The 12,539-nt window shown below is 42.9% G+C and overlaps 1 protein-coding gene across 1 annotated transcript in view; it reads right to left on the bottom strand.

Moving 5' to 3' along the window:
* The window catches only part of LOC126100419 (poly [ADP-ribose] polymerase), a 105,639-nt gene that overhangs the window by 74,742 nt on the left and 18,358 nt on the right, over positions 1-12,539 (bottom strand). The window contains exons 4-5 of the mRNA XM_049911021.1: positions 2,273-2,478; positions 1,643-1,856 (exon numbers count right to left, since the gene is read on the bottom strand). Of these exons, the coding sequence (XP_049766978.1) occupies positions 1,643-1,856; positions 2,273-2,478 (420 nt within the window). The remainder of the gene's footprint in view (positions 1-1,642; positions 1,857-2,272; positions 2,479-12,539) is intronic.

Below are 12,539 nucleotides of genomic sequence, written 5' to 3'. Positions count from 1 at the left end.
AATCAAATAAAACATTGCATGAAATTTAAAAGGCTTTGTAGAGATAAAAATGCATTGCATAAACTTCATGTATGGTTATTTTTAGCTCACACACTGCAGGTTAGATATCAAAATTATATATTGGGAGCAGAATGGTATTTCATTCTGGAGTTATTGGGTTTTATATCTTATGGACAGTTACACACCATGCACTCATTTACATCCTTATGCACCGCGAATCATGTGGTCGTAACAATCTTTTTATCTCAAATGATTCAAGGTTTTTTTTTAATGACAGCACACAGTGAGGTGTATATGTTGTATGATAAAAATTCAAACGCTTTTATTCACGAAGATATGGAAGTAACTTGTCCGCAGGAGTAAGCCGGTGGTGTCTATAAAGACACATACAGAATCAATATCACTGAAGAAAACTCAAGCAGTGCGAATATACACTTACAGCACCCGGGGAATGGTGCAGCAGCACATATGTACACATCCACAGCAGGCAGAGGGTTAATGGAGAATAGCCTATAATTAATATTGTGCTCAGAGCTATGAATAAATTTCTTCCCTCTAGTGGCTCTTGATTGGCAATATTTTGCTGTGCAATGTGTTTTTTCTCATTACATCAATAAAAATGAGATGGCATCCAGTCTATTAAAACAAAAAACTTGGGAGTTGTTCTTTCATGATAAAAGTAGCGATACTCATTACCATCCTACATTTCACTGTTAAAACTGAAGTGATTTTGTCCATTAGCATAACAGGACTTGGCAGGAAACGCTGAGGAGGTATAGTCAGTCTGTAAACTGCTGTAATCATATATGTATTCCATGTAGTGTTAACAGACTTTGTGCAGCTTTCTGACTGGAATTTTTGCTATTGCAAGAACTTTAACAACTTTTTCCTCCCCGAAAATAGTCTCTCTTCTTCTGCTGGTATATTTACACTTTTAACAAATGATTGTTTCTGTTGAGAAGCAGCAGCAATTTTCTGCCAGCGAACTGAGTATGTCTCCGATTTAAGGTGTTTCTTGGATTTTTTTTTCTGGCTAATTCAATAATTATAAAATCTGCAGAATATTAATGTCAACCTTTCATGGGCATTCATAGCCATGGGCCCCTTGTCTGACAACATTACAGACTACCAACAAGGTACTATGTGTAGAAGTACAATTGAAAATAACTGTGCGCACATTAGCAGAACAATTTTTGCATGGTCGAAATATGCTGAATCCTGCTCTCACCCCCTTCCCCAGTTACAACTGTGCAGAGTAAAATATAAACTGGCAGAAGTTGGCTGAAAACATAACTATATTCCAATTAAAATTGCTTTGCGATTAATGTTTCAGCAAGTCGAGGGCAATGGTCAGCTGCAAGTCAATTTTAGCTCATTCTCAGTTGTCACATGCTTGCTAAGCTGCCAGTTTTGTCGATACATGCGGAGCAGTGTCTAGTGTGGCTGGATGCATGCTGGCAAAGCTGAAGTTGGAAAATGTCAGAGCAAACAATATCAATCATGGATTAGGAAAGTTTATTGGCATGCTGGATCAAGATCAGGCAGCAGGACAGTGTGGTGATGGCATTTACCATAACCACTGCCTTGTTAAATTACACAGTGACTTGAAAATATGTTAACTTTAGGACAATTCTTTACTCACTGGTTCTGTTCCCACAGGGACTTCTTGATCATTGTATTCCAACAGCTGTGTCAGCTGTGGCTTCTTCAACTCATTCTTTAGTTTGTCTCTATAGCCAAACATTATTTTATTTTGAGCTTTTAGCTCTTTTTCTAGTTGATCATCCTCTTTCTTGATTTTCTTTGCTTCACTTGGTCCATCTGTTTGATCAGCTGGTTCTTTTTTTATCTCCTTCCTAGAACATTATCATCATCATCATCATCATCATCATCATCATCATCATCATCATCATCGTTATTACTATTAAACAATGGAAAAACCAGGATGGAATAATGAAAATATTATGAAAAGGATAGACTGCTATCAATATGTAGAGATGTGGAGTTGCAGGCAGGCACAACAAAAAGACTACTAAATATGTAAGCTTTCAGCCAGAAGGCCTTCTTCCAAAATAAACATATACATGTACATGCATTCATGCAAGTGCAGCTCACTTCTGGCTGAAAGCCTATGTCTTTAGTAACCCCTTTGTTGTGCCTGCCTGTGATTCAACATCTCTGCTATATTGTTGCAGAGACCCCCCGATAAAAGAATATGAAAATCTTCAATAATGATGAAAAATTACACAGTGGATTCACAGCAGGAACTTACTTTGCAACTTTAGGAATTTGGGAAGCAACCATCTGTTGATCCTCTTTAGTAAGAGTTTTAAAACCTGGAAGCATAGCTCCATCCTCCCAGAACTCAAAGAAGTCCCTATTCTTGGCAAAACATTCTACATGGTGCCATCTTTCTTCTCCACCAAATCGCTTTCCTGCATCACTTTCGAAGTCCTTTTTAGAAATTCTCACTTCTCCCTAAAACAGAAGACTCAGTGTTATGTATCTACATCTACATTATATACATAGTGGCAGACAGGCACATTTAAACATTAGATTAAGCTACTGGACAGTCCATCAGATTAAAAAAACCACACACATTCTTGAATGTACAACTCTCACACACCACATATATGGCCAATGTTGCCTCCGGCCGAGACCTGTCTGCTGCTCATCGCCACCTCCATATTCTCACAGAGTGCTACAGATTGTAAAATGCAAGTGGGTACAAAAGATTCAGAACATGGCTGTCATACCCAACCATCAGCTCTTTCCTACAGAATCCCCATTGTAACAGCTGCAAATGGTGAATAGAGTCCCTCCTCAGCAACAATGAGAATACTAGTGAAAGCTTTCAAGCACAATAACTGTAGCCCCAGCTGAAAATCATCAAGAGCTCTGTTTAGCGTATGGTCCAGTTGTCACTGGCAGGTAGGCAGTGTAATGATCATACTGAAAATTTTCTTAAGTTGTCAACATGATCATCATGAATAGCAGACCAGGCAGCTGTCTGATAAATGCACACTTTTTGCAACAAATGGAAAAGGGCGTAAAAGTGAACCAATGCTTTATAATCATGGAAAAGGGCAACCATTACTCACTGACAAATGTACCCTGCCAATGCAACAAACTATTCAGAATGAGATATGCTCAGGAGGGTACTGCACCATGCCATGATGACACCTATCCACAAACTACTCACACATAACAAAGTTTCTCCAGATGTTATGCTACGAGGTTTTTGACCATCAATGCCACAACACTCCACATCATCATCATCATCATCATCATCATCATCATCATCATCATCATCATGCCTTTCCTTGGGTTCTTCGGAAAGCCTTTAAAAGAAAACGCAAGTCTAATGATCATGGAAGTCGGTCGCTTTTCTTTTAAAACAGGGTGTCCAGTGATGTATCATTTCCAAATTCACGTGTTTTTTTTTTTAATGCAATTCTTTCCAAGTTACTTTTTCATTAAATTTGAGACTAAAATTTCCTATTTTCAAAACTTTATATTAATAGTTATTAGAATATGTATAATTAATTACAAATTATTTCTTTAATAGTATGAATAACAGATAAAAATCAAAATATTTTTGAAATGTTAAATACTGTAACTTGATTTACAAGCCATAATAATAATAAAAAACCAAATTCTGTTTTCACAAACATACAAACAGTGTAAGTTGCTGATTAAAGAGAACAAACTGCAGAATTTTGTCATGATAAAAATGAACAAATCATTTCTTTGTATTTTCTGTTTCTGCTGAAATCACTGAGGCTCCACTCAAATATGTGCTCTTTTTATTTCTAATTCTTTGATTTCAGCTTGCTTTCATTTGTTCAATAATTGCTCCTTTTAACTCATCTTCCTTTGCCTCATTTTTTTTATCGTCTTTGTATAAAGAATGTGCATTGTGAAAACAATGTATAAGTACAGATTTGAAAGAAGGTGTTTATTTTATTGTCCCTGTACTTCACACTGCTTGGAACAATCACATAGCAATGCGATCCAACAGTGTGTGGCATTTTAGTACATAGCCATTACACAGTGAACATTCACTTGATTCAAACTGATCCGTGTGGATGTGCGAGCAGAAAGATGATGAATTAAGAAGCTACTTCTGGCCCATCCATATCTATGACACCATCGACACAGGGTGAAGTGAGAAAAATTATTATAAAAGTCGTGCAACATTGCAAACACAAGAAAAGATTTAAAAAAGAAGGGCGAATAATTACTTGATACCAATAATTCTGTAAACGCTGCAAAATGAGACAATTACAAATGCCTAAAATGTCATTGAATAATTCTGTTATGACAGCCTCGATTTAATTTCATTACTACTACTCAAGGTTACTGCTGCTCCGCTTGACGAAATGGCCAAGCAAGCAATCACAAGCTCAAGCTTTATCAACACAAGACTGCGGGTTACCCCGTGGTAAAACTAACGGCATGTCAGTCCGTTGCTGTCTAACAGGTCTTCAGCCCCTAGACCTGTTCGATACATATTGGTACAAGTCATTACTCTTCGTAACTATGACGTCTTGTTTTCAACTCTGCCAACTACAATGATCTAACAGTATAGTAAGTGTTACAACAGGACTGATGTAATTTTGGACACTGTACTAAACTGAATACGAACATAAAAAGCTTTTACAGAGTTTATTATTTCCATATATTTCTACCATAGTAGCTGATCTGTACTGTATGCCAGACTTCGAAGCAACGAATTCCATATGTCCCTCCACCTCTCATACAGTAGCACCAATCAGCTTCCTTGGGTACCCACTTTATGCAACAGCTCGACAGATATAAAACAGTTATGAAGCCTTGTTTAACATTGAATCACCAACAGGTATTATGCATATAACATGTACTTTACCCTCTGAATATTCTAATACTATTTGAAATAGCAGACAGTTTAAACTGATATGTCAATATGAGTATGGTACCGAAAAAACATTAAAAAAATCAAGGTTTTTAAATGAAATTTAAGGTTTTTTCCTGGTTTTCCTCCATTTTGAAAATTCTCGGCTTTTTCCAGGTATTCAAGATTTCGAGGTTTGCTGGACATCCTGAATAAACTACACAGACATTCCTCTGTTACAGAAATAAATTTGCAAAACCTATTCCAGTGTTAAATATTATGAGAAAATACAACTTATTTTCATTCTAGGTAATTACTTAGATTTTTAAATGATTTTGGTGAAAAAATGTTGGCATAACACACAGGATGGATAAAAACAGCGAAAACTGACAGTGTTATAGTATGTAACAGAAGCACCAGCGTCCCAGGGGGTCTGCAAAACTAGCTGTTGCAGAGATAATTGCAAATGTGTGGTTATGGGCTGCCATTCCAGTGTGGAATATTGTCCTAGTTAGTAAAAATATATTTGAAATTTAAAATTTTTGATTAAACTGCAATACAACTGGACTCACATTTCGCCCATGGTCTACCTTACTTTACAGAACATTGCTGCTAATGTAAGATGACAACTAATGCACCAATAAAGTTCAAGATGGATAGGTCTCTAAGGTCACCTAACCTCAATACTCTTGATGTTTGTCTGGGGTTATTTCAAAAGTGAGATGTAAAGCACTCCCATTGATATGCTTGAATTACTGGAGCAGCTGAATATTACAGTTTTGTCAAGATACAAGAGTTGATTCACTGGGTGATTGAGAGGTTTTATGGGACTAAATGGCAAGGTCATCTGTCCCACCATTCATTCAAAAGTTACACATGGAAGAGAGGGGGTCTGCTTTAAGTCGAAGGGAGTCAAACTATAAAATGAGGAAATAAAAATACACGCAGTAGAAGGTATAGGAGAGTAGCCTAATTATAAAATCTGGGAAAACGGGGAGAGAAAAAGAGAGCAGTTTTTGCAGTGAGTGTGGTCATGGGTCCTAGACTGAGAAAACATGAAAAGGAGGGGGGGGGGAGGGGGAGGAGGGGGAGGAGGAGGAGGAGGAGGAGGAGGAGGAGGACACAATCACTACCACCCTGTTCCAGGAATAAAGTAAAACCTTATATCTAAAAATAAAAACAACTTTCACAGACGAAGCTGAGGACCAGTTCAACCATCTGTGAATCGTCTGCCAATATTAAATTTAAGGAATCTGGAAAACTATACGAACCAAACGAAGGACACATTCCACCAATATATGGGATACTGTCAGTCTGGCCCCACAACCAAACTGTGGGGGTGGTTCATTGAGCAAAAGGAAACAATGAGTGAGCCTGGTATGACCAATGTGTAGATGGCATCAGACAGCAGATTCCTTCTGAGCGGAAAAGAGAGTGCCAAACTGCAGTAGTCTCCTTGATTGTGCATAGTTTATTACTGAGAGCAGTAGTGCACCAGATGTCATTCCATTTTTGGGCAAAGAGAGATCTGCTGTAGATCTGCATAGCTGCAACTGGAATCATGAAAGGAAAAGGGGGTAAGTATCCACTTCTCTAGTCAAACAGGCAGCCAGTTCATACCCTGACTTGGGATCCTGAAAAGAGACAACTGAGCAGGCGGCACAGCCAAGGACAGATAGTGTGTCATGGATAGCAAGAGAGCACAGGAGATGAGAGTAGCACTGGTTGATTGCCTGCAGGCTGCTCATTGAGTCTGTACATATTAAAACACAGAGGAGGGAGGCCTGAGTAACAAAATGGCTAGCAGCTCTGCTGTGAACACATTACATGATCCCAGCAATAAATGGTGTTCTCCCAAGGAGGTGTGTGGGAGGCCATTTCAGCGAGTGGAGATGGAGATCCTGACAGGGGTAAGTGAGATGCATTCCAATAGATAGTCCCACCCTTAGGCTGTTATCAGGAGGGAGTCATCCCTCATTTGTGAAGAGAACAGGGTACATGGGATGGTCAGGGAATTGGTGAATGGCAATTGCATAACAAACCAGGAATTGGTTCCTGTCTTTTTTTCAGAGGGGTAATCCCCCTTCTGCAAGGAGACTCAGCTGGACTAGTGCAAAAGACACCAGTAGCCAGACACACCCCACAATGGTGACCAGGTTCAAGTATTTTCCACGTGGAAATAGCTGCTGAGCCATAACCAAACTAGCATAATCTAATCTGGACAAGGCCAGAGCAAAGTAAAGATGGAGCGCAATCTGTACACCAAGATGTGTGGGCCAGGAGGCATAGAGCATTAAGCTTCCAGATGCATGTAGTCTTCAGGTGGAAAATATGGGCAACCATGCCAGCTTTTTATCAAAAATAAGGCCCAAGAAATGGGACTGTGCTACAACATCTAGGAGATGGTCACCTAAATAAAGTTCTGGATGGGAGTGTACTGTGGATCAACGAGAAAACTGCATAACCTGCATTTTGAAAGAAAACTGGAAGCCGTGGGAGACAGCCCATTCAATGGTACCTTGGAGCTGGCACTCAGCAGATGCTACCATGTGGGAGCTGCACCAGATGCAAAAATCATTAACATACAACACTGGTGTAACCAGAGGCCCAACAGACGTTACAAGCCCATAGATGGCTATGACAAAGAGTGTGACACTTAAAAAAGAATTCTGTCCAATACAAGTCTCCTGAATCTGAGAGGCACCGAGTGAAGTGCCAAATTGAATCCGGAAGAGCAGGAGGGAGAAAAACTCACAGATAAAAATCTGAAGGGGCCCGCAAAATCCCCAGTCATAGAGGGTAACTAGAATATAATGGCACCAAGCTGTGTCATATCCCTTATGTAGGTCGAACAAGATCGTGACTAGGTGTGGGCGGGTAGTAAAAGCTAGCTGGATGCTGCTTCCAGTCTGAGTAAATGGTCAGTTGGAGATTGTCCTCTCCTCTCCAGAAGCCACACTGGTACGGGGACGAAAGGCCCAGAGATTAGAGTACCCAACATAATCAGAAGCTAACGATCCTCTCAAGCAGTTTACAAAATACTTTTGTCAGGCTAAGGGGCGGTAGCTGTCTAAAGACGTTGGATTCTTCCAGGCTTAAGGACGGGGATAACTATACTGTCTTGCCATTGCGAGGGAAAGGCACTCATGAGCCAAATTTGATTGAAGACTGAGTAAATACTTCCTCTGGGTAACATCCAACTGTTGGATCATCTGGCTGTGGATGGAATCCAGGCCAGGGGCCATGTCATGTGAAGAGATAAGCTACTGCCAGAACTCCCATTCAGTGAAAGGTTCATTATAGGATTCAGCTTGGTGGGGGTTGAAATAGAGGGGGTCAATTCTGCGTTTCTGCTGAAGAGAGGTATTGAGACTGGATGAGGATGCCGATCGTGTTGCAAAGTGTGTCGCAATGTGTTCTGCAAAGACCAACGGATCAGTACACAGAACACCTTGGAGGATAAGACATGGACAGTTGACTGTCACTGGCAGCCCAGAATGCTACAGAGCTAGAACCAAACCTATGATGAAGAGAGATATGTCCCAGGGAGGAAACACAGCATTCCCGGAATTCCTTTTTACTGTGCTTAACAAGATAGCTAGTCTTAGCACGGAGACGCTAAAAAGTGAGGAGATTGGTCAATGAAGGGTGTTGTTTAAATTGCTGCAGTGACTGTTGGCAGCCCTGAACAGCAACTGCTACATCACTGATCCATCATGGTACCAGTCGAGGATGAGAGAGACCAGTCGGTGGACAGGGGGACAGCAGCGCCAGCAGCATGAAGAATAGTGACAGTCACACCCTGCATGACCGCATCAATACGATTCGAAAGAGAGGTGTCTAAGTGCACAGCAGATGCATATAAAGGCAAATTGGCCCTGGTGAATGCCCTATATGTGGGCCCCTCTGCCTGGTGATGGCAGGGGAACAACAGAATCACCAGAAAGTGGTCACTGTCACTATGATCATCATGGGGTGACCAATGTAGGGAAGCCACAAGGACCAGGCAGGAGATCACGGGATCAACAGCAGTAAAGGTGTCACGAGCGGCACTGATTCATCGAGCAGACACAAATCGAAGTCTGTACTAAGTTGGTCAATTAGAAGACCCCCTATTCATTGAAGTGGCAGTCTGCCACAGGGGGTGGTGTGCACTGAAGTTGCCGAGGAGAAGATATGGATGGATGGATGGATGGTTGGTTGGTTGGTTGGTTTGTTTGTGGTATAAAGGGACCAAACTACAGGGTCATCAATCCCTTTTTCCTGACGCAAACAAGGCTCAAGGAACAAAAACACCCAACATCACACCTAAAATGAAAAAGTATGGAACGAACAAAAAATGGGGAAAACGTACCATACTAGGAAGAGCAGAAGGTATTAAAACTGTAGAGCATATGATCTGGGCTGGCTGATCACAATAATAAAGAGGATGAGATGAACACATGTAGGGAAAAGACGACCACCAAGATAAACAAATGCAAAGCACGTGCGACAGAGGTAAAATGGAGGGAGGCTGGTGACCTCAGAGAGAAGACTAAATGCCTACTCTCAGATGGTACGATAAAAATGCCCCTCATGCATAAAACATAAAACTAAATCTGCTGTTGAGGCATTGTCGCCCAACATCGAAGGTAGGGTGCTGGGAAGATTAAAAGTTTGCTGCAGAGCTGCTAAAAGTGGGCAGTCTAACAAGATGTGGACTGACACCGAGGTGGGCCCTCGCGACTGAGGAGGTAGCCACGTGTTACCCACGTATGGTCAATGCGGAGCTGGCAGAGAACCATAGAGTCCCTGCGAAAGTCCCGTATGGAGGTCCACACATTCGTAGTCTCCTTAAGGGCATGCAGTTTGTTGTGTGTGCTGAGATTATGCCATTCTGTCTCCCAAAACTGAAAAACCTTGCAGCGTAATAATGATCGCAAGTCAGTTACTACAGGGATGCCGAACTCCAGAAACGGTTTCCGTGTTGCCTGTTTGGCCATCTTGTCGACAAGTTCATTTCCTGGGATTCCAACATGGGCTGGGATCCACACAAACACCACGAAATGACAGGACCGTTCCAGGGCATAGATGGACTCTTGGATGGTCACTACCAAAGGAAGGCGGGGGTAGCACTGGTCGATAGCTTGTAGGCTGCTCAAGGACATAGTACTGACAAGAAACGACTCGCCAGGGCATGAGCAGATGCACTCAAGAGCACGTGAAATGGCCTCCAGCTCTGAAGTGAAAACACTGCAGCCATCTGGCGAGGAGTGCTGTTCAATATTTCCTCAATGAACATAAGCGGAGCCAATGTGACCATCAGCCACCGAGCTGTCATGTTTAAACTACTTCATGGTCCCAGTACACGCCAAGAATCGAGAGGAAATGACAGCGGAGAGCTGCAGGGTTAACTGAGTCCTTAGGACCATGTGAAAGGTCCAGACGAAGCTTCGGCCTAGGTGTACACCATGGAGGTGTACGTTAATGGACCTTAAATATAGGTGGTAAAGGCAAGGACGCCAAACAGAAGAGATCGGAGATGAACTGCAATCGTAAGCCCTGACCTGGGCCTTTGATGCGGGAGATGAACCGTCGTGCATGGGAAAAGGAGACGGTAGTTCGGATGCTCGGGAGAACTACGAATGTGTGCAACGTAACTGGTGAGCAGTTGTACATGCCTTACCTTCAATATAGGGACTCCAGCCTCGACTAGGATACTGGTCACCGGACTCCTGTTACCAGTCGAATGCCACAGTGGTGCACTGGGTCAAGTAAACCCAATGCTGGGGGCACCGCCAAAACATAAACCAGATTCCCATAGTCAAGGCAGGATTGAACAAGGGCTCTGTAGAGCTGCAGCAGCGTAGAGCAATCTGCACCCCACTTGCGGTGTTGCTCACGCAGCGGAGGGCACTGAGGTGCTGTGAGCACATCCGCTTCAGCCGTCAAACATGAGGAAGCCATGTGAAATAGGCATCGAAAACCAGTCCTAAGAATCTATAGATCTCCACTACAGTGAGAGGATCATCATTAAGGTACAGTTTTGGTTCCGGATAAACGGTACGATGCCGACAGAAGAGCGTGACACACAACTTCGTGGCTGAAAACTGGAAGGCGTGGGCTAGGGACCATGACGGCGCCTTGCGGATGGCTCCCTGTAGGTGCCGCTCGCCAACACCAGCACTGGAGGAGCGGTACGAAATGCAGAAGTCGTCTACATATGGAGAAGGTGAGACCGATGGCTTGACAGCTGCAGCTAGACCATTAATGGCCACTAAATGTAGAGATATACTCAATACAGAGCCCTGTGGGACCCCATTCTCCTGGATATGGGGGGAACTATGAAGGGCACTAACTTGGAGATGGAAAGTATGGAGCGATAGGAAATTTTGGTTAAAAATCTGAAGCAGGCCCTGGAGCCCCCACTCATATAATATGGCAAGGATATGATGTCGCTAGGTCACGTCTTAAGCTTTTCATAAATCAAAAAGGACGACAATCAGGTGTTGGCGTCTGGAAAAGGCTGTTTGGATGGCAGACTCAAGGGAAACTAGATTATCAAGGGTAGAGTGACCCTGGCAGAAATTTCCCTGGCATGGAGCCAGTAGGCCACGTGACTCCAGGACCCAACACAACTGCTGACTTACCATATGTTCTAACAGCTTACAAAGAACGTTGGTGAGGCTGATGGGCCGATAGATATTGTCATCAAGCGGGTTTTTACCGGGTTTGAGCACTGGAATGATGCTACTGTCCCGCCATTGCAATGGAAAGACGCCATCGCACCAGATCTGGTTGAAGATGAGGAGATGTCACTTGTAGTCTGACACAAGAGATATTTGATTATCTGACTGGATCCGATTGGGCCCAGCAGCTGTGTCGGGGTAATGTGCTAGGATGCTGAGGAACTCCCACTCTGTAAATGGAGCATTATAGGGTTCACTGTGACGTTCAGTGAAGAGAGGGCTTTCCTTTCCATCCGCTGTCTGAGAGTGGGAAATGCTGGGGTATAATTCTCTGACACGGAAGCTCAAGCTTAGTGCTTGGCAATTGTGTTTGCAGTGGTAGATAACACGCCATTGATGTTAATGCCAGTAACACCTATTCGGCTCTGGTACCCACAAACACGTCTTCATCGAGACTTGGGAAGGTGACATATGGCACCAGATGGTCAAGGCGTACCTCTCCCAACACGCATGTTTCCGTTTTCTTTATAAGCTGACGAATGCGAGCACGGGGCCATTTAAAAGCTATTAGGTGCTCTGGGGAAGTGTGCCGCTTATGCTGCTGTAGAGCTTGCTGACACACTTTAATGGCCTCAGCGATTTCCAGTTACCACCAAGGTACTGAGTTTCACCGGGGGCACCCTAAAGAACAAGGGATTGTGTTTTCCGCCGCAGAAACGATCATTCTAATGGCCTGCTCAACTACCACATCGATGGTACCATGTGAGAGACAGCAGAGGTGAAAGCTTCCCAGTCTGCCTTGTTTAAAGCCCATCTTGGTAGACGTCCGGGGGAGTGACTGGCAGATGGGAAAGTGGTCACTACCACACAAGTCATCGTGGGCTCTCCAGTTGACAGATGGGGAAGTCCTGGGCTGCAAAGGGATAAATCAATGATCGAATAAGTGAGCCACACTGAAATGTGTGGGGGCACAGGTATTTAAGAGGCACAGGCTAAGT

This window comes from Schistocerca cancellata, chromosome 9, assembly GCF_023864275.1.
Source record: "Schistocerca cancellata isolate TAMUIC-IGC-003103 chromosome 9, iqSchCanc2.1, whole genome shotgun sequence".
NCBI classification, from domain to species: Eukaryota; Metazoa; Arthropoda; class Insecta; order Orthoptera; family Acrididae; genus Schistocerca; species Schistocerca cancellata.
The sequence above is the reverse complement of the archived record's forward strand: the minus strand, read 5'-3'. Positions and strand labels throughout refer to the sequence as shown.